The 20,850-nt window shown below is 40.0% G+C and overlaps 1 protein-coding gene across 1 annotated transcript in view; it reads left to right on the top strand.

The window, feature by feature from the left end:
• atg7 (ATG7 autophagy related 7 homolog (S. cerevisiae)) overlaps nucleotides 1-20,850 on the top strand; it is a 56,666-nt gene that overhangs the window by 24,516 nt on the left and 11,300 nt on the right. Inside the window, exons 17-18 of the mRNA XM_005724662.1 lie at nucleotides 825-905; nucleotides 5,519-5,641. Of these exons, the coding sequence (XP_005724719.1) occupies nucleotides 825-905; nucleotides 5,519-5,641 (204 nt within the window). The remainder of the gene's footprint in view (nucleotides 1-824; nucleotides 906-5,518; nucleotides 5,642-20,850) is intronic.

Here is a 20,850-nt window from a genome sequence, read left to right as displayed (position 1 = left end):
CCCCCCCCCTTCCCACAGTTTACCTTACTCTCTGGACATGGTGTGTCACCTGTCACTGCAGGTTAACACACAGCATAAGAAATGAATTTGGTGCATATAAGGACGAACACTGATGCTCTTGATCTTAGAAACACCAAGAGCCATGAATTTCCACCTTTTCTCCGTCACTGGGCATCAGCAGTAATTGGCCACAAATGTTTGATATACTCGTCAGTCTCACCACCAGATAATTATACCCAGGAAATTGTTGCATGCTCCTCATGTTTTGTGCGTCATCAAAAAAACAAAAAAAACCCATTATTGGCTGAAGCTTTTATTACAAAACAGGAAGCTGGGGGTGGATGAGGAAGGCGATTACAAGAATGTGATGTGAAAAGTGATACTGCAACATGCATGTATAGGATTAATTAAGAGTGAAGGCATTTAGCACTTAAAGATGATGAAATGAATCAAATTGAAACATGCCTTTATAACACCAGAGGGCGCTCTCTGCTTTCAGTTTAAACAGCATACAGAAATTGCTGGCAAATTTTCATTACATATGAAAATTTGTAATTTGTTTTGCATTTTCATCATGAAAATGCAAAATTTGTTTTGCATTTTCATGATTGTCAGTGGAAGCATTACTTTTTGCTTTCAAGGAATAAAAGCATCACCTTTGCCATTTCCTAGCAAGTCTCCTGGTGAACACACCGACTTCCAAAAGCTGCTTGTTTTTCTTGTTGTTTATCTTTTGTTAATGTCAGCTTGTCCCCTCTGTTGTCAAACCTTGATCACATAATTAGAATGTCTGCTTTTCTTAAGGGTCTTATTCTCCTCCACAGATTCGAGGCTTTCTTTCAAGGTTCGATAATGTCCTGCCTGCCAGCCTGGCCTTTGACAAATGCACTGCCTGCTCCCCCATTGTAAGTGGCACCAAATGTAACTGAATAGTTCTAATTATGTGTTTCTGAATCCAGTTTTGCAGCAAGACTGTGTTTTAATGTTGAACTGCACTTTGCCAGAAAAAAGTAGATACAATGTAGATGTGCCTTGATGCATCCCTCAATCATCCAGGTAAGGAAATCCCAAAAAATGGATTGTGTTCTGAGACTAGCACCAATGAACAATGGGCTGTGAGGTCTATAAATATCCCCTGCTTAAAGTATCGAAGTATCAGATTAGATTCTGTTATTATGTGACAACATTGTTTCCAAACACAAATTGCAGCCTTAACAGAAATAGGGGGATTCCCATCTCTCCTATTTCCACATTGTGAAGTCAGTGTTGAAATGCAGTTCTTTGAGGAATACTGAATCCACACAGAGAGAGACACAGAAAAGCTGGTAAAAGCATATGGTAACAATCAGGCAGCAGTTGTTCATTGATGTCAGTAACTGTCGTTGAGTGCAATTAGCTCCCACTGCTGCTCTCTCTCTTTTTGTCTGTGTGTATGTGTGTGTGTGTGTGTGTGTGTGTGTGTGTGTGTGCATGTGCATAGATGGGTTGTTGAAGGGTTCACATATCCTAACTAAGGCCAAGTGGGGTAAGAGAAATTGCCCTTTGTGTTTTGTTTTTTCTCGTAATAGGTTGATATCCAACTGGCCAGTGTGGCTAAGTGTGTAGCAATGTGACTCATTGTTTTTACACTGGTGTAAGACTGGGAACCAGGGGAGTCGCGATAGAAAAGTGCAAATTAAAGAAGGAGAAAGTTTTTTTTGTCATTTCGTGGCTTTTGTTTGTTTGTTTGTTTGTTTTTTTAAATGGGAATAATATCGAGGGTTTATAAGCAGAGGAAGTAGAGCGTTAAAAGCAAGGGTGTTGTGATGAGTGGCGGGCTGGTTCAGTCTTTCATTCTTCCCTGATCTCAATGCACTCTTTGTGTCTATAAAGAGGTCATAAAGCCCCAGATCTATCACTTTCATGTGAAGACGGGGAGAGAAACCAAGAGGCAGCAGGGGGAGGGAGTTGGCTAGCTTGTGCACTAAAAGTTTTTTTTCCACCTACGCTCTGACAAAAAAAAAGAAAAAAAGTCTGCAGTTCCAGCCCATCTTAAGGTGTCATGTTTCTGCCTGTGTGACTGATGAGATTATTCGGTCTGCACAGAGGTTTCATATGGTTTGACAGGGATTGGGTAAAGCCTGTGTAGTTGGGAACAATGAACAACATGAGTTTGGAAAGACGATCCTTTGCTGAGGCAGGGATAAAGGTTATGTAGTGAAGCTGGTGAATATGTTTAATCCCACTCACACATCTTTTCCATCTGTTTTGCGTTCGCTTATCATCCTTTCAGTCTCTTCTTTTATTCTTTTTTCAGTCTAGTCCTGTTTTACATCTCCTTCTTTCCTCTCGTACATCTTACCTTCTCTGCCTTACTTCTCTTCCTCCCCCACATCTCTCCTCCCATTGTGTGTTCCTGTAGTCCATCTATCAGTGTATTAAATAGTGTGTGGATGTGTGGGTTTTTGTGTGTGAGAGAGAGAGAGACAGCGAGTGCAGGTCTTTCTGCGTGTATTTCTGCCGCAGTCAGCTGTGTGCTGCCAGGTCTCTATGGAAACAAAACAATTCAGCCCCTGTCTGGGCTGGAGCAGTTCCTGTAGAGTTGGGGCTTTTCGCTGTGTGTGTGTGTGTGTGTGTGTGTGTGTGTGTGTGTGTGTGTGTGTGTGTGTGTGTGTGTGTGTGTGTGTGTGTGTGTTTCCTAACTCTCTGGGGCTACAAGCCAATAAAACTATACGCCAAAGAGTAAATCACAGCTGACGTGGCTTTGTCTAAAACTGTGCCAGATACCTCTTACTACAGCTACTTGTACACACCACCAAATATGCTTCCACTATTAATAGCAAACATATACTTTTTCTGTTTGGGTTGTAAAGTTCTGACGACATTTGTAACTGGTCACTAACATAACTCACAGTGTTCCTCTGTCAAGGTGGTCTCTCTTTTAAACTTGTACTTGCTTGTGTTGTTTTATATTCAGAGTAAATCATCCTTAAACCACAGATTGTAAAGATGAAAAGCAAAGAATATAAGGAGTGGACAGCCAGAGAGAGTCTGCGGGTATTTTTTGTGCTATGTCAGGGGGTGAATTTCCATTTCATTGCTTTTGCTGATGTGTGATATTAAGTTTTTAAAGCACCAACCAAAAAAATTAATAGAAAATAATCAGATATAAAACATAGGATGCAATCATAAGTTACCACAAGTGCGCCCTGGGGAAAAAACAAAAAATAGTCCTTTAGATTGCCTGATCTCCTCTTCAAGGTAGTCTCCTTAGTCGGAGCTGCACAGCTGCCAGAAGGGCTTCTATTTTGGGAACGTTCAGTGGAAATCTTGTTTAAACCGCTCGCACTTGTGTGTGTGCATTTTGCGGTGGATGTAGTCCAAAATAGTAACCCTTTAACTTGAAATTCATAATGGGTAGGAGGATGAAGATGCAGGGCATCACTTCTAGCGAGTAGGTAAGATGGTAAGAAGGATGATTATGCTGATGTGCCCAGGAAAAGAAACTCAAAAAACTTCCAGCTACACATTCTTTGCTAGCTGTACCTTCTCGAAAGTGTCCCTTTTCACCAATACCGTTACACCCACAAACCTATAATAATGAGTCAGTATGGAGTTTTTAAAGCATGTGTCTGCATAGGCATGATGGCCGTTCTTGTTAACAGAGGAAGTGAGTCAGCAGGAACTGTTTACTCACAGTATTCAGAATATATTAGGTGTCACATTATGGAAACACAAAGTCCTGGTAAATGATGTGCTTAAGTTAAAAATGAAACCAGCTTAAACCACCATTAAAGCAGCTGTACTTTGAAAAGCATCCGGTCCCTCATATTCTTCAGTGTTTACAAGCAAATTTGAGTCCTTTAAAATTTGGTTGTAAAGGAGTCCTCTGTGTCACCAAGACCACCCACTGTTTGATATCTTTAGAAACTGCTAGAGGCACACGTGTAGTGTGTGATGCTTCCAGTTAATGCCTTCTGTATGGATCCAGCTTCAAAAAGGAGGCCTGCCAACTGTCAATAAAGCTCAGAGATGCATTTATGTGGCCCCGAGTAGAAGGAAGCTTCGCTACAAGTGCACGTGTGAATCCATATGTCAGCGTTTATGTCCATATATGCAGCAACCCATCTCATCCAGATGTTTGTTTGTTGGTGAATTTGTAGTTTTGCTTAATTGATGCTATCCAGCAGCAGCACATGATCACTATTAAAGCCATCAGCACCGCGAAACACTTCAAAATTTTCTCTTTTTTTGTAGTCTTTTCATTTCTTTGTGTGTCCAATTATAGTATTTACAACAATGTAATTACATTTTTATGGGAAATGCTCTAAACGCAGAGAGCCTTTGTGGACATGTTTTTCCAAAAGGTGTGTGTTTGATGCCCTTAGTACTGTGTTTGTGCAGTGACTTTATTAACTTTATCACAAGATCGTCATGGTCATTAGGTTGCTTCCTGTGTCATGAAAAGCTACATTTCAACAAAGTGGGTTATGGCCGTTGGCGTCTCACATAACACACCCCATGGATCGAAGTGGAGAGTCAAAGAAATAAAAGAGAAAGAAGGAAAGAAAAGAGAGGTTGAAAAGATGAATGAGGGGACACATCAGTGTGTATTGTGTGCGGTGTGTCTGGCTCCAAGACTAGACGCCAGTCTGCGAACTCACACACACAGACAGTGATGCACACATTGTGTTGCTGTCTGAAGCAGAGGTAACTCTACACCTGCAGGGGAGGGTCTGTAGGCATCTATGAAAGGCTTTGCTAAGTCTAGCAGGGTAGTCCAGAGGGCAGAGGATCTGTGGATGTGTGGTTTTTGGAAAGAAGGTGTGGGTATTTGAAGTCTGTACTGTAGGGGATTATGGTAAACACCGCAGAGTGATTGTAGAGGTGCCGAATTGTGGTGTTACAGAAGTTAAGCCTGAGGGCCCGAGTTTTAAAAGTTCCTTTTTTAAAAAGTGTTTCTTCCATGCAAAAATTATGATCTGCTTTTATGTAATAATGTTTTTGAAGATACATTTTCTCATGTTGTGATTCTTTAGCATGGCTTACTTTTCCAGTGCAAGGCACATTTAATAAGGACACCAAAAGCGTAATGTGTGGGGAAGGAAAACATTTCATAACCGCCTCTGGCAAGATGTAACATATTACTAAAAAACACAGTAAAGGTCAAACAGTGCATTTAGGTTGTGGAACCTTTTTTTCACCTGTGTGAGTCTAACCTTTTAACTCTTGCACCTGAGCAAACTAAAAGAGGGCTTCGTCTGTTTAGTCAGCACACACGGCGACATCTACATTTTCAGAAAGAGAAGATTTAGAGATTTTATCTTGTAAGTTTTTAAGTCATTTTGTATTTTTCCCAGTTACTTAGCCAGTTCACGATCAGTTTATGCTGATCAGCTGTTTCTGTTTACTTTCAGTGAAAGCAGAAGTGTAGTATCATAGCACACATAATTCAAACAATGGTGTAATACCCCAGAGTTGCATTTTGGATTAAATAACCTTTAACTGTTGTTATGTTTTCTTTTGTTTTTTAATCTAGGTCTTAGACCACTATGAGAGGGAAGGTTTCAGCTTCCTGTCCAAGGTTTTTAATTCTTCCCATTCATTCCTGGAGGACCTGACGGGGCTGACTCTGCTGCACCAAGAGACACAGGCTGCAGAGGTAGATTGCGTCCACACATACACCCACCCACACAAATAGGTGGAGACATGATCACAAAATGTGCTAAGTGTGGCAAACCTGGTCCTTGAGCCATAATGACAAGAAACTGATGTTTGTATAGCTGGAATGAGAGCTGTGTGTGTATTCTTTGAAAGTAGTTAAGCACACTTGTCACCAATTTTGTGTTTTGTTTCTGTTTGTTTGTTCTGTTTGTCTTTTTTAAATAATGTTAGCCACCACTGTCAGGTGAAGTGTTGTTGGGGTCTGGTTTGAAAGTGGGAGTAAAGAGCTCTGCGTGGTAGTGCATTAATAGTGAGTAAGTGCTCCAAAGAGCTATGATGATGCAGGTTGTAGCCTCAAAAATATATGGTGTTTTTTGATGTTTGCACTCTGGTTTGTACTTCACCTTAGCCCATGCTGCAGAAATTTATTATTTATTTATTTTTTATAAAACTGTCTCAGCAATGACGTTAAAACGAGTGATGAAAAGCTTTGTACTGCAGTCATTATCAGTCCTCTCCTCCGTGCTTCTTAAAACTTCTTTGATTTTATTGAAATTTGCTGTAGCAGTTCCCTTTCCTATCCATGCGCACAGGCCACAGACTGTTAGTTAGCTCCAGGACCACATGCAAGCAAAAATCTGTTGATTGGTTGATTTTCAGTCATTCTTTTCTCTGCATAACTGGAAAGTTACAAAACAGACATGATTGCAGGATCATAAATCTATTTTTTTGCTACCACTGCTGTTCACCAACAGGAGGTTGTTAGTGGAAAGTTGTACACAGCACTGAAAAGGCTAAAATGGCATGAAGTTTTTACATCTTTACCTCAGACTGATAGTTAAACCATGTGTTCTAGTTTTGTTTTGTTCTTTGTTTTTTCTGAGTGAAATGTTTTACCCATCTCTTTTATCTGTGCTCTTTATGGTGACCTCCCTACACCAACAAAAGTGATTAATGTGTTTTTAAAAAAGTTAAGGAGATTGATAAATGAGCTTCTTTGTAAATGCAGTCCCAAAAAATCAGTCCACCAGTTAGAAATATCCCCTGTTTTTCTCGTTTCATTGTGCTGGATCAGTGTCACTGCTCCACATTAATTTTAAAAGTCAGAAGTCTGGGCATGAACTTGTTTGCCTGCCCGTACATGTCCAGACACATCTGTGTTATAAGCGTCTTTTATACGTGGAGATTCAACATGAAAACAACACTGAGACAAATTCAGTTTAATGTTAATGTCATAATAATAAGATTAACTTAATATGGAAAATAACCTAAAAATGGGCGGACTTTCACTTGTCAATTCCTGACATCACCATTAGCACAACCCTAGCCCAAAATATACTAATTGGTCATATTGTTGGATTAGATTGTTGCAATGGAGTTGGACATTAATAGTAAAGAGGCCATTCATCAAATCAGCCGCTAGCCTTCACCTGTGGAAACTAGTTACTGCTGGACTGAGGTAACAGCATTAGTTAGATTTGTGAAGATGTTTCAGCTCCCATTGAAGAGACTTCTTCAGTTTTAAAAACAAATTGGTGGGGTCTCAGGTACTTAACCCTTAATGGGGGTTGTCCCCTTGAATGTATTCCTGAGGCTCATTGACTTTGGGTCATGTGACGACTGAAATGAGCCATGGGGTGAAAGAAGTCATGGGTCATTACCATCACTGGTGGTTAAAGGTGAAACCCCTGTGAGATCTTTCCTCAATCTATCATGTGACTTACTGAGGTCACCAGAGACGAGGTGCGAGTGGGGTTGCCTGGGAAGAGAAATCAAGACTGCACTGAAAGTGGCTGACAGCTCATGTTGTAAGCCATCACTTTTCTTCAGTGACGGTTACTCACAGTGGACAAAGATGGCCTCCTTTACTCCTCTGTTAAACCATCTGTAGTTTGTCCTTTAGGTGCACACGTACAGCTAAGTCTGTTGTTGAGGTGGTTCTTATATGTTGTACTGTGCATTTGTGAAATGGCTGTTTAGTTTTACCTATGCAGAGGTCCGACCACACCTCACTGCAGAGTATACACAGCATACATTTTTTTTCATCTTGTGTTTGTGTCTTAGACAAAAATTGGACCAGGTCTAAGGGGACAGCTGCCACTTGGGGTCAAATACCTGTGGCTCTTTATCGTTTGCTTTTAGAACTGAAGAAACCTCTTGGATGAGAGGTGAAACGTCTTCACAAACCTAAAGAAGTCCAGTTGGCTCTTTTTTTCAGGCTCTCTAGAGTGTAGTTGAAATGGTTTGGGCAGCTCGTTTCATATCGGCTTCATGGCTGACCAAACAGATTTCTGAGCTTCTTGCTTTGCCTACTCCAACCATGACTGAAACCTAAACAGTGGGGCAGAGATTAATGGCTACATAGCTCTTAGATTGGTCCTGGAAGTTTTACAACCCTGGGAAATTCGTACCAATATGTTTTTTCACACAGTTTCAGAATGGTTTTATCCTCTTGTGGAAATTTTAATTTCATCATTGGGATTTCTCTAAAAACAAAACCAAACAGGACCTAAATCATTAAGCAAAGATGCCGTTTTAATCCCGAAGCAGAGATATTTTCGTCCTCTAATTATTGTGTTGCCATAGAAGCGCACAGTCAATGTTGACGGAACAACGAGCGGCATAAAGTTCCAGCAAACACCCAGAATACTTTGTGGTGGAATATGGGTGGCTTTCTTCAAGACTTTCCCCTCTGACATGAGACAGAGGGAATTGGGGGAAAGACAGAAAACGAATGCGTGTGGGTGGTGGGGGTTGGGATTGGTCCTGTTGAACTGTGGGAAAATCCCATGTACTTTCTCCCTAATAACACATCGATGAGGAGGAGGGGGTGAAAGAAAAGCATGAGAGCCAGATTAAAATGCTGAGAAACATAAGAGATAAGAGACAGTGGAGATCGTAGAAAAGACAAGCATGAAGAAAGAATGGACGTCAAAAGCGGACTGGAGATGAAAAGAAAGAAATTTAAGGTGAAATGAGAGAAGCAACAAGTGAAGAAGAAAATGCCTTCCTCCTCTTTTCTCTCTCTCCCCAACTTCTACCCTTTCTCACCTCTTCTTCTATCAGTCTCCACCTCATCCCTATCATTTCTCTCCATCTCTTGCATTTGTTCCCACCCCCTTCTGTCCACCCCCTCTCCCCGATGAAGCGTGTTGAAGAGTCTGGCATCGGTCCCATTCTCTTCAATCAGAACACGGAGAGATTGTTTTGATTGCTCAGCCCACTAGCGCCAGAAGTCTTTGCGTCTGTTTCCTGTACACAGATTACTTTTTCTGAAAATTACTGCGCTTTAAGGACGTCCCTTAAAAAAAAAGCCCTCATTTCCAGGAAAGACAGTAGTGTTTTTTTTTCTTGACTTTGAAAGCATATTATTACTTATTTCATGCGGGAACCCACTAGAAACAGGCTTGTGGATCATTTTGGGGCTCGACCCCATATTTTGAGAAGTTCTGGTTTGCAATAATGATGATTCTCACTGCAAAATTAGGGGGTTTAAAGGGTTCTTATGTGATTCTTTTTAATGTGTACATATTGGAATTGGGTACAGTTATGAGTCCTCATGGAAAGATTATCACTTTCAGTGACTTTTCAGTGACTCACTGCTTTTAAAAGGTTTCCCTGAATTGTAAAGAATAGCTATTTTCATGACTAACTATCTCATCTGGTGTGGGTTTTTTTAGAAACTGTTGACAGATTTTACAAGTATGACTTTTAAACTGCAGGTTCTGATGAGAAATACAATAGTACTGGTCATATATGAAAAAACATAGTATTACAATGAAACAAGTTATACTTTTCAATGTTCTCGCCTTTCCCTAAAGCATGACACTGAATTCATCACAGCCGTTCAAGTGTGTATAACCATTCTAAACTATAATCTACGTCACTAGATATCACTACTATGTACTTAAGGCCTATTTTGGGTGAGTTTGTAACCTGAGAACTACTTTTTATGCGGTCACTGCAGGGTTTTGTGGGAGTTCAAGTTCGGTAAAAGTTTAGACTGCCTGAAAGCTGTGCCTGTGCGTGTATGTGTGTGGTGTTAACGTGCACAAGTCACTTTGAATGGCTTCTTTGTGAGATCAGCCCTGCTGAGATTTCAGCCTGTGATGGGACCATGGCAGAGTGGAAAATGTACTATAAATCTGGCAAATCAGTTACTTACATTTGAAACATTTGTATGCAGCATGCCTCTTAAGGCCGTTCATGTTCGTGGCAAGGAAAATGAAACATGACCTGATTTTAATATTTATGAGCTGATCTGTAGTTGTGCTATACTCCTTTATTTTTTACTCTGCAGATTGCCATGGTTAGTTTTCCTTGTGTTGTGCAGCTGTTACCTCCACTGTCACTCCTGTGTGTATGAGTTATTTTCATATGGTCTAATTGTGTCATACAGCAACATTTTGGCTCATTTTCTGAGATAGACTCTCCAGCAATCACACCACCTTTATGCTGTCATGTGTTTCAGGCCTCTTTTACCCCTCTTGGTCCCTATTTATCTCATAACCACATGAATGATTATGTTTAAGTTAAGAATGAGTGTGGGCCACTATCTCTATTTTTACTATTTATAGCATTGTAGAAGCAAAAGAGATGAGGGAAAAATGTTACACAGCCAGGAAAAGACCATGGCAACCATTCAGACAAGCCTTGGCTATAAAATCATTGTACTTACTTCCTCCGAGGCCGTAAAACTGCCTCATGCCTCGACTGATACACATTTTCTCCTAACTTTAGATGAGTATTTGTAGTTAAACGTTGTCGTTGCCAACAAAAATATCCATTTACCACAAGATTTTAACTGTTTCCAGCGTGTGATTTCTCCAAACCAGATCAAATAAGACTGAATTGGGTCACATGTTCAACCTGTGTCGCCATGTTGGTTCAAAAGTTGAATGGGATGCATTACCTGAACTGAATCAAGCTCCGATTTCAATTCACAATAATTTTGTCATTTAAACATGTTTAACCGGAACATTGCTTTGAGTTTTGGCTGCCCTTTCCTTCCTCACTGTAGCTTCATTGTTGAGGGCAGGGTCAGACACACAAACACTCAGAGAAGCTGACAGGAAATGAGTGTCTGTACAGGATGCTCTACCTTTCCTACGATGCCCACTGATTGTCTTTGCCTTGGAAGGATGAGTCACTGCGCTCATTCATACAGCCACTTACAGGGATCAAGGACAAAATGGGTTAATTTATTGACTTTAATGTTAACAAAAAATAGAAGCGCTATACCATTATAAGTCATAATAACAAGCTGGCTTTGCTTTTTTACTCATTTGCAGCTCTAATGCGTCAGGTTAGTAATGTGATTGCAGGAGATTTTGTAAAGGAAGTGATGCATTACACTCATATACAGTCATCTGACTTTATCAAGGTTAGATATTATTTTGTGGCTGTGCAGTTTCCTTATATTAACATCAAGGAAGCACGTGGTCATTGATATTCAGTTGTGTATGTTGTATGTCCCTGTCATCATTGTCAGTAAACATGGGAACGAGCGTGTTTCCCGTATGTGTTAATCTGTCAGCCTGTAAATGGCTCAAACAGAGGATGTGTGACCCTTTTAGCACAAAGGGTCTTTCTGCAGAATCCATGCTCCACTCCCTTCCACCTACTACAACTGGCACTGGCAGCAAGTCACGAGTTAGACACGTCTGTGCTGAACTTGAAGAAGAATGTGTCACTTGTCACACTCTTTTCTGTTTTGATTCTTTGGGACGTAGTCTCATGTTGAATACCGTGACAGCTGCTTGATTTTTAACAAAGGGGCCTTTAGAACATGCTTAGTACAAGAATCTCATATCACACAAGTAACACTTGATGTGATTTGCTCCACAAGGATTTGAGTGAAAAACTAGGCAACATTTAATATGGGTTTGGTTATGTGAACACACTCTAGAGGGTGTAACCTGTGTTTGTGTAACATCATCATCTTATTGTTGCATTTTGAAATGAAATCATTGTGAAATTACTTCAATCCCTTTTTAATAATATAGGACCATCTTGTATTCCTCCTTTGGGTACAGGGGCCCCTGATTTGGGAGGCATTTGTTTTTAAGTTGATACTCCAAATATCCAAGGTTACATATTGTGAGTCAGTGTCTTGCTCAAGATCGGTTTGTGAGGCACACTTTGGATAATTGCTCTGACAGTTGCTATCTAAATTATTTCGGTTTTGCTGCGTGACCTAAGATTGAACCGTACCTGTCGTCTAAGTAAAGAAGTGATCCGAGTCTTGCTGAAAATTCTTTAGGTCTAATTTTAGTACACAGAAGCTGTGTTCGATAAGATGTAGGTACCTGGATCTGTCCAGTGTGCCTGTGGCTTTTTGATAGCAATCTCAGTGCCATCAGATGCCAGTAATCATCACCCTGAGTCATACTCATCCCCTTGAGGAGGAGATGTTACCCAACCACCCACACACATTCATCCATGCTCTGCTCTGCGCTTATCCACGTAAAACAGTGCGCTGACGATAAAGTTGATTTAGTTATGTTGGCCCGTCACCCAGCAGCTTGGAAAGCATACAAGTGCGGATACGCGCACACACACTCAGAGTAACACAAATTATCCAGTCACATGCTTTTTTTCTTCTTCCTCTCTCTCTCTTTGTCCCCACATAAACAGACTCTCCCAGTGGAGACACACACGCGCGCGCACACACACACTCTTACTCTATGAGCGTCAGAGGGCCCCATGTATGTCAGAGCTTTATCCAAACACAGCTACAGTTGCTACATGCTGCAATTATTACCAGATGGACTCAGGGAAAACATATTAAGTCTGCTTTTTCATTATTGCACTGCACACCCTCCTGTGAGACGGAGAGTTCGAGTGGGGGAAAAAAATAAGGAGGGAGAATGAGAGAGACATTTTAAAAAAGTATAAATTGTCTTTAAATTGACTGCAATCTACTGTCCCTGAGTAGTTGCTTATTTTCATTTCGATTTACTATTAAGTTCCTTTGAAACAAAAAAAAAATCACCTATTTTTTTTAAACTCTTTATATCTAAGTACAATCCTTTTGTTTTTTTTACTTGATGAAATCCATGAAACTCCATTCAGTAAGACTTGGAAAGTATGGAAATTGTGTGTTAACAAGCTGTTGCTGTTCATAAACACCAACTTCCTATCCAGTTGTTAAGTGATGATGTATGAACCCTGCTTCCGGGTCCAAACTACTTTGTGTTTACTAAGGCTGTTGTTTTTTTTTTTTAACACTGTCTATTTTCTATTTAATTTTCGATTTAATCTGAACAAGCTCCTTAAAAAAAAGGGGGGAAAAGGTCGGTGAACACTGTCTGCGTTTCTCAGTTTTTATTACCACTATTCATCGGCAGCACGTTTTAAAGCACCGTTTTTTTAAAAACCTTACAGTGTAACTACAGCCCATCCCATGCAACAGTATATTAATGACTAACCTCGTATTGTTGATGAATGATCTCGGTTGTGCTTCTGACTGAAGTTTGGTCCGTTTACAGCAACCTGCCATGCGATTGCTAACTTTTATTGAGTGGAAACGTTACTGTGCTAATGTGTTTATATAGCTAGCCACCACGTAGCACATCAGTACATACCAGCTAGCCAAACTTCAGTAACCCCACAAACATCACTGCTGTTTAGTTTTCTGTCTTCATTTATGTCAGAAGTGATAGCAGAACTGTACGTTTTAATTTTTCTGAAATCCCTCAGTTGGAACAGGGTATATTATGTTTAGATGGAAATTAGCAAGCTAACTCCCTGCTAACTTCTAACTCTGTTAAACTTTAACATCCAGGCATCCATGGAAAAAAAGGATTTATTCATTGTTACACCTGGTAAAGCAGCCAGACTTATCATTTTATTAAAGATGGCTGTCGCTATGTGACATCGGTTGCAAAGAAGGTTCTGGACCAAAAACCTCTCCCACGGTCACCTGTGATTTGCCTGAATGATGCTGATTTGTGTGCAAACACTTGCCAACTAATCACTCAGTGAAACTGGAAATGGAAAATATTGGTTGGTAACACATCGTTTCAAAATTCCCTTGCAACCTGTGTCACTGGCATTACTGACCGGTCTCTGGATCTGTGGCTGGGGCTTCAGCAATCGATTGGACCCAAAGCAAGCACTTCCTGACCTTTTGAGTAATACACATTTTGTCCTAGTTACTGGTGGTTGCTAGGAGGTCACCGTCAAGTCTCTAGGCCTGTGTGACTGGGCCCTTATTGAGTTTAGCAGCAAAAGCCAAGTATTAGAGTGCTTTCTTGCGTTTCTAGCCAACTGACTTTACTCTTGTTTAAACTTTAGATTTCGATTATACACTTCCTCTTCACCTTGCTTTTTATTGATTTTTTTTTTTTTGGCTATGCAGTCTTTATTTATTTTACTTATTACAACATCTGCCATTACAAGCTAATTCAGGAAAACTACCAGGAAAATGAAATGTTCCTTTTGTTTTGGCTGCACGATTGAAACTTCATTTTCCCGGTAGTTTTCATGCCCAGTGGCAGACAGAAGTGCATGGTGAAAGCGACACTTTTTCATGAAACCAGTCTGGATACAACTACATTATGCAACTAACTCTTATTTTATAATCAGTTGAAACAAAAAAGCATGCCTGATGCATGTTTTAATATCATCTATTACTAGCATAAAACATCACCATTTGAATTATGTATAATATCTCCCCCTTGATCTCAGCCCAACATCTTCTTTCCAGTAAAAACATGTCAAACCACAAAAGAAGTTAAAATATCACCTATTAAGATGCAGAGAGATGAAGCATTTTATATTTAATTCAGTAGAACATTAACTGGCTGCTTTCATGCAGCAGTTTCCAGGAAAGGAGAGGAAAGGTAGCAGTTGTGGTTGAAACACAGAAGAAGGATTCAGAAAGTTATTTGATACCATGTTCCATAATTTGTTTAGAGTTTGAAAGTCAAGAAGAGATTCTTCACAGATCTCATAAAAAGAAATTTCAGTTTAAACATGAGGAAATATGTGATCATTCTAAATTTATCACTGGAAACTTTAGTCTTCATTTCTTTCTTGTTATAATTTGATAGCTTCTAAGTTCACTCTGCCTAAAATACTTATTGTTACAGATCATTTGAATTAATTGATCTGAAGTTTACTCCTTGAATAATCTCAATTGGTTAATTCCAGAAAACCTTCAAGGAAAATTTATGAAAATATTGCTACATTACAGACTTTTTGTGTGATTTTGTATTTCTGTGTATTAATGTAAAAAGTAAAGCGTGCATACCATCATGTGGCACATGCATATTTATGTCCCATACATATGCCAGCTATTCCTGCTTGACATCTTCTGCACTGCTAATTATAAAAGTGTGCTCTTCTTTCTCTGATGCATGCCAGCAGGGAGAGACGGGTCACATCTTCTATCCTTCCTTTCTTTACATAGTTTCTCACACATGCAGAAACTTTGTTCCTATACATAGTCTAAATCATCCCAGTCCTTTACAGGCTAAATTCAGAAGCTTTGTGTCATCGGTGGCTTGACTTTTAACCTCACTTGCTAATCCTACATATGCTAACCTTAACATATAAGTGGGGTGAGTAATTCTTGTGTGTTTGTTTTTATAACTAACCCTAGTCTTCACAGGTTCTAGATTGTCCAGCACAAATTGGCTCTTGGTTGTCTGACGCTGGCAGTGAGTGCTGGCAACCACAAAAGGGAAAATAGTGTAGTGCAAACAAGTGAAGTTTGACAAATAGGGATAACAAAGTGATTCAACCACAGCCTGCTTTACTCAATAGAGTTACCGGATTGAATAATACATGTTCTGTGCCAGGGCAGGTCATTCAGGACTTGGGTCAGGTGTGGCAGCTACAGTACGCCATCAGTCATTTAACTGCCCCTGTCCCACCTTTCTGATCCTCTAGCTGAGGTAACATGACACTTAGAACTAGCAGAGCTGCTCAGTGTTTCCATCATTACAAGGTGCCATGTTCAGCAAAATATAAATACCCAGGAAAAGCAGTTCACATTAGAAGAAAGAAGAAATATCCAGTCAGTGATCCATTTGCCTTATTAGTACATGCTCATATTGCAATATTGTTTGTTGCCTGTTCTTGTTTGGCCGTGAAATTAAAACAATATGAGGTGCTGTAAGTGTATAAATGCAAACAATGGTCTCTTTTAGCCCATTGCAAGGTGATTGCTAGGCAACGTGATAACATTGTCATCTATCACGTATATTTCAGCTTTTGTGGTTATAATGGACATGTTATTGTCATAAAATTAAAACAATAGGATCCTTTCATAAGGTGTTGTAGGTGCATAGAGGCAAAAAATACTGTTCAGCCTAGCCTGTTGCTAGGTGGTTGCCAAGCAATTTGATGGCATTGTAATGGTTGCTCAAATCCTCATCGTGTAGGAGGAGTTGGCAGACAAAGAGACAAACACAGAGATTTTGTTTTATAAAAGGAAGAAAAGACTGGTCAATTTTAATAGATTACCCGAGTTATTGTTGATTTAGCACTATGTAGGTTTATTATTGTTGTTACTGATATTAGCATTTTTCCGAGCTTTTTCACTCAATGTGGAGATAAAGATGAAGAGGTGAGAAGAACAGCAGGTGATATGTTGTAAAGCTTCTTGGCACGGAAATAAGTCCACTTTTCTCCCTTGGTGGGCTGTATTAATACCCTTATGCACAGGATTGGAGCCAGCAAAGGGATGTACTGTAGGATGGGGGTGGAGAAGAAGCATGGCACCCAGAACAGCTGTCCTGTGTCTTGACCCCAAAGAAGCTCATACAGAATTACTAATCATCAATCACAGGGAGGTATTTTCATAAGTCATAAATAGGATCCATAAAGCCAAATTTTCCTTCACTACATGGGAAAACTTACAGAGGCCCTGTTCCTATACATGGCCTCTCCTCTCAGGCGCCAGTCAGTCCAAAATGATGTCTTCTTCGAGCCAGGAAGCGAGCGACAGACAGATGGACAGATGACTGGGTGGCAGCAGACAGAGTAGTAGTCTAGTCGTCCCTGTTTAGCTCCTACTCTCTTTCCTGTTCGGTAGCTTAACAACTATTTCTGTATCTGTGTCAGCTTTGCACTTTTGGAGTGGACTGTCACTTGTGCAAGCACCCCAACACCACTTGCTTACATGTGGATCGGTTTGCTACACAGCTGAACTATTCAATGTAATTTTTGTTTTAACATGGACATTATGTTATTGGAGATTAAGATTTTATTATCTGATTTCTGGTATTATTTAGTCCCAATACAAATAACTTATTTGCTAGTACTCAAAAAACTCTTGAATGATTTATTGATATGACAACACCTATATTATGTTTTTCTCATGGTGTCAAAACACACCGTCACTGGTTTTTGTCTTCTTTTTTGTATACCCTTTTTTTTTTGGTTAAACTACGGAGAAAACGCTAAGTAATGCACAATTTTTGAAAAGCAAAAAGATACACATTTTATTGTTACTCCCCAACTAGTCACAGCAGATGGCTGCCTCTCCCTGAGCCTGAGCCAGAGGTTTCTTCCTATTAAACGGGGGTTCTTCCTTCCCACTGTCACCAGGTTCTTGCTCATAGGATGTCGTCTGATCATTGGGGCTTTCTCTCTGTAATTGAAGGTTTTTTACCTTACAATATAAAATACGTTGAGACAACAACTGTTGTTGTGATTTGGCGCTATCAAATGAAGTGAATCAAGTTGGCGACCTATGTATCATTTAGAAAAATAATGTTCTGCCATCTATTAATGGATGATGAGGTAGTGTTGTTTTAGGTATAAGTGTGTAATGGAGTCCTGGAAGCCCAGTTTCATAAATGCATTATTTTGAATATAAAACCGTTTATATTACCATCTGTCCATTTTCTGCTACTTAACCAATTCAGGTCATGAGGGACGGAAGGCAGGGTATGCTGTGGACAGGTTACTAAGTGTCTAATATAAAGTCCCATGAAGAATGCCTTCATCTTTGCTGGATGAAGTCTGGTTATAGCAAAAATTGCAAAAGTTCCAACTTTTATGTCATGTGATTGTTTGTTTGTTTGTTTGTTTGTTTGTTTGTTTTTTTGTTCATTTTTCCCCTCACTGTTCAAACTGGAGACTGTGGCACTACAGTTGCAGTGATATAAGTAAGGGGTCTGCTCTGCATTGTTACTGAAACTGCTTTAAGGTAAAAAAAAAACCTAAAAAAACCCCAGAAAAACAATGATATTATATTTAAAGACATATTATATTTAATTTATATTTAAAGATATTACACTTTTCATTTGAAGGTTGGATTATAAACAATAATCTCATCCTCCTTGATACTGAAACTGGTGTTAGACAACATCACTACATATTGGGTCCAATCTCATCTTTCAGGGTGAGTAATTAAATTCAAATACTTTGTTTTGTTCCTCACTAAGCACAAAAGGTTTGGAGATACCAGCGCTGAATTTAATGGATGTTTACCTTTCCAGTGAAGGTCAAATGTGTCATCTGTATCCAACTAAATGCAGCTCAGCTGGAACCAAAGGAAGTGAATGTTATCAGAATGTAAGCACACATTGTGCCCAGTACATATTCTATTGTTTGATATGCTGAAACCTGGCATACACAGATGTATTAGCACATGACGAAATCTCCATTCAGGAGTGTTTCTAACATCAAACCCACTAAGAGTTGTATTTTTCTGTTACGCACAACTACTACAACATACAGAAATTTATTTGAAAAAAAAAATGTCAAGAATAATTAAACGATCAGTTTTACATTCACATGAACACACATAGCTGCTGTGTGTACATATAACCTGGAGTCTAAAGTGTTTTCCATGGATTCTGTCAGTTCAGGGCTTTTTGTCCTCATTTTCTGGTTTTGGCAAACACAGTAAAAATCTCCAGCTGCATCAAAGACAGAGATAAGAGTCTGTGTGTGTGTTTGTGTGTGTGTAAGAGAGAGAGAGGATCTTGTAGCCTGATTCTGGCCTGCCTTGCTGGTCACAGGTAATCTGCCCAGGAGCTCCGATTTGAAAAGGAATTGCACACACGCACACATTGGACATCTGGCCACAGTGCCGGTTCTTATCTTTTCTCCCGATGCCGTCCTGTCGAGCACATGGAGAGCAGTGATAACATCGAGCCCGGGGTTCTGATAATTACACATACATACACGCGGGTGCACGCACGATAAGTACTGCATGATTTGCATACAGCATGTATCTGTACATATAGTATATTTGTGTTTGTCTGCTATCTGTGAGTGAGACTACGACTAACGCTCACAGATAGACTTTGGCTAATGTTTGACGGACTTTGTTTCTTTTCTTCATATATGAAGTTTTAAGTTGTTGGCAGTGACTGATTCGCAAAGTGCAAAGCCTTGTAATGAAAGACTGTGACTGTCTGGTGTGCTTAGCATCAGATCAAAAGATTGCTTCAACTGTGGTTTACTAAGCACTTTGTCTTCTTTTCTTCTATTAAATGCGTTTGTGTATGTGTGTGTCTGTATTTGCGTGCAGGGATTGCTGCTCTACAGTAGAACGACTGGTTTGAATAGTATTTGCACTCAATTTGACAATTTACAGATTTTAAAACAGAGAAAAAAAGAGTTCTCGTTTCATAATTTGCATTCTGTTGAGGGTTTTTGTTAGGCAGAAGTGCGTGAGAGGATCTGTGAATGTGCGCGCACGCTTACCCAAGCCCGTGTGTGTCTTAGTGCACGTGCCCATGGGGCCCTGCTAGTGTTTGATTGCTGCTCTGACCACAAGTTGGGCTTTGACTCATAGTTCTAATTAAACGTAGGGCAGGTCTGAACTGGCAGGGCACACATACACGTACACACACCGCCTCTGAAGTTGATCTGTTATTGCCATTCGGTTAGTTGCACCCTCAAAAATGGTTCATTACACTGCGAGCACACACACATGCTAATGCCTCGCCAAAGGCGACTGCAGCTGATCTAAACAGAGGCTTCAAACTTTTAAAGGTTTTAATTTTACTGCAGCTTTGGCACACAAATAATAGTTGTCACTGTCATAACAGCTGTAACTGAACAGCGAAAACCAGTTTTTAAAAATCATACGTAATCTGTAAAAGGACTTTTTTCAAGCGTACTGTTATATATTTTACTATGTAGCTAAATTTGATATTTTTTTACCCTTTTTTTTTAAACCCTAATATGACTCTAAAATGTGTTGATAACCTCTGCTGTACAGGAAATGTGTCACTGGGAAATGGTCAACAGGGAACGGGGAAAAACGTAGGGAAGTGGAAGATGGAGAACGATAGCCAGTGGCTGACAGTGAGAGAAAGGACAGAAAAGTAGAGTAAGGCAGACGGAGCAAGAGACTTTTAAAGGAAAGAGGATATGTCAGTTGTCGAACTAAATGTTGTTTTCAAAAACGGTTTCGATCTAGGGAAACATTTCAGAGAAAGGTAGAAAGTCACTGCCACTGGAAAAAGAAGACATTTGGGAAATTTAAGCCCCTAAATATTTAAGAAAAAAGTTAAGAACATGGAAGAACAGTCCTCCTGCAAAGAAGGGCGAATAGTCTGTTGGAGTCTCAGGAGAAACAACAGAACCCAGCTGTTGCTCTGCAGGCCACCACACCCAGCGGAGAGAGGCTCCATTTGTTGTTGTTGCTGGCCTTCACGACGCTGACAGAAAAAGTGGGAAAAGGGGGAGGTGGAGGTGGTGGCAGCAGACTCCGGCTGACTTAAAGTAAAGAAAAGAGAGAGTGAAAAGTAGCAAAGGAAATGAAAAGAGGATGCTGCATCGCTTCTGGTTTGTCAGTTCTCCGTGAAAGGGTTTGGTCCAAAGTTTGTTATCTGGGTCGAGTATTGAGAATGCCACTGCTTTGTTTGATTACCCCAAGACTCGGGAGATTATGAAAACACAGCCAAGGGGACATGACCTCAGCTGGGACCTGAACATTAACGCCGTTCCCACGAGAGCTCCTCTAAGCCATCTCTTTTCCCTTTTTTAACTTGCGTCAGACGACTTTCACTCCCATCCATGTTATCCTTCACTTTCCGCCTGACGTTGATTTTCTTCAACCTCCTCTCGAGCTTCATCCGTGTTGTCCTGTTGTTCCCATTTTTCCTTGTGTCACTTATTTTCCCTCTGTCTCCAAATGTAATTGCTACACTTTTAACGACTGGGCTGTTTTTTTGTAGCTATTGTAAAACACACTGCTGTCATTTAATAAAATTATGACCTGGGTTTAAACAC

The sequence above is a fragment of the Pundamilia nyererei genome, unplaced genomic scaffold (genome assembly GCF_000239375.1).
Source record: "Pundamilia nyererei isolate P.nyererei 1_Seehausen unplaced genomic scaffold, PunNye1.0 scaffold00012, whole genome shotgun sequence".
In the NCBI taxonomy this organism is placed as follows: Eukaryota; Metazoa; Chordata; class Actinopteri; order Cichliformes; family Cichlidae; genus Pundamilia; species Pundamilia nyererei.
This window is presented reverse-complemented; position numbering and strand designations above follow the sequence as displayed.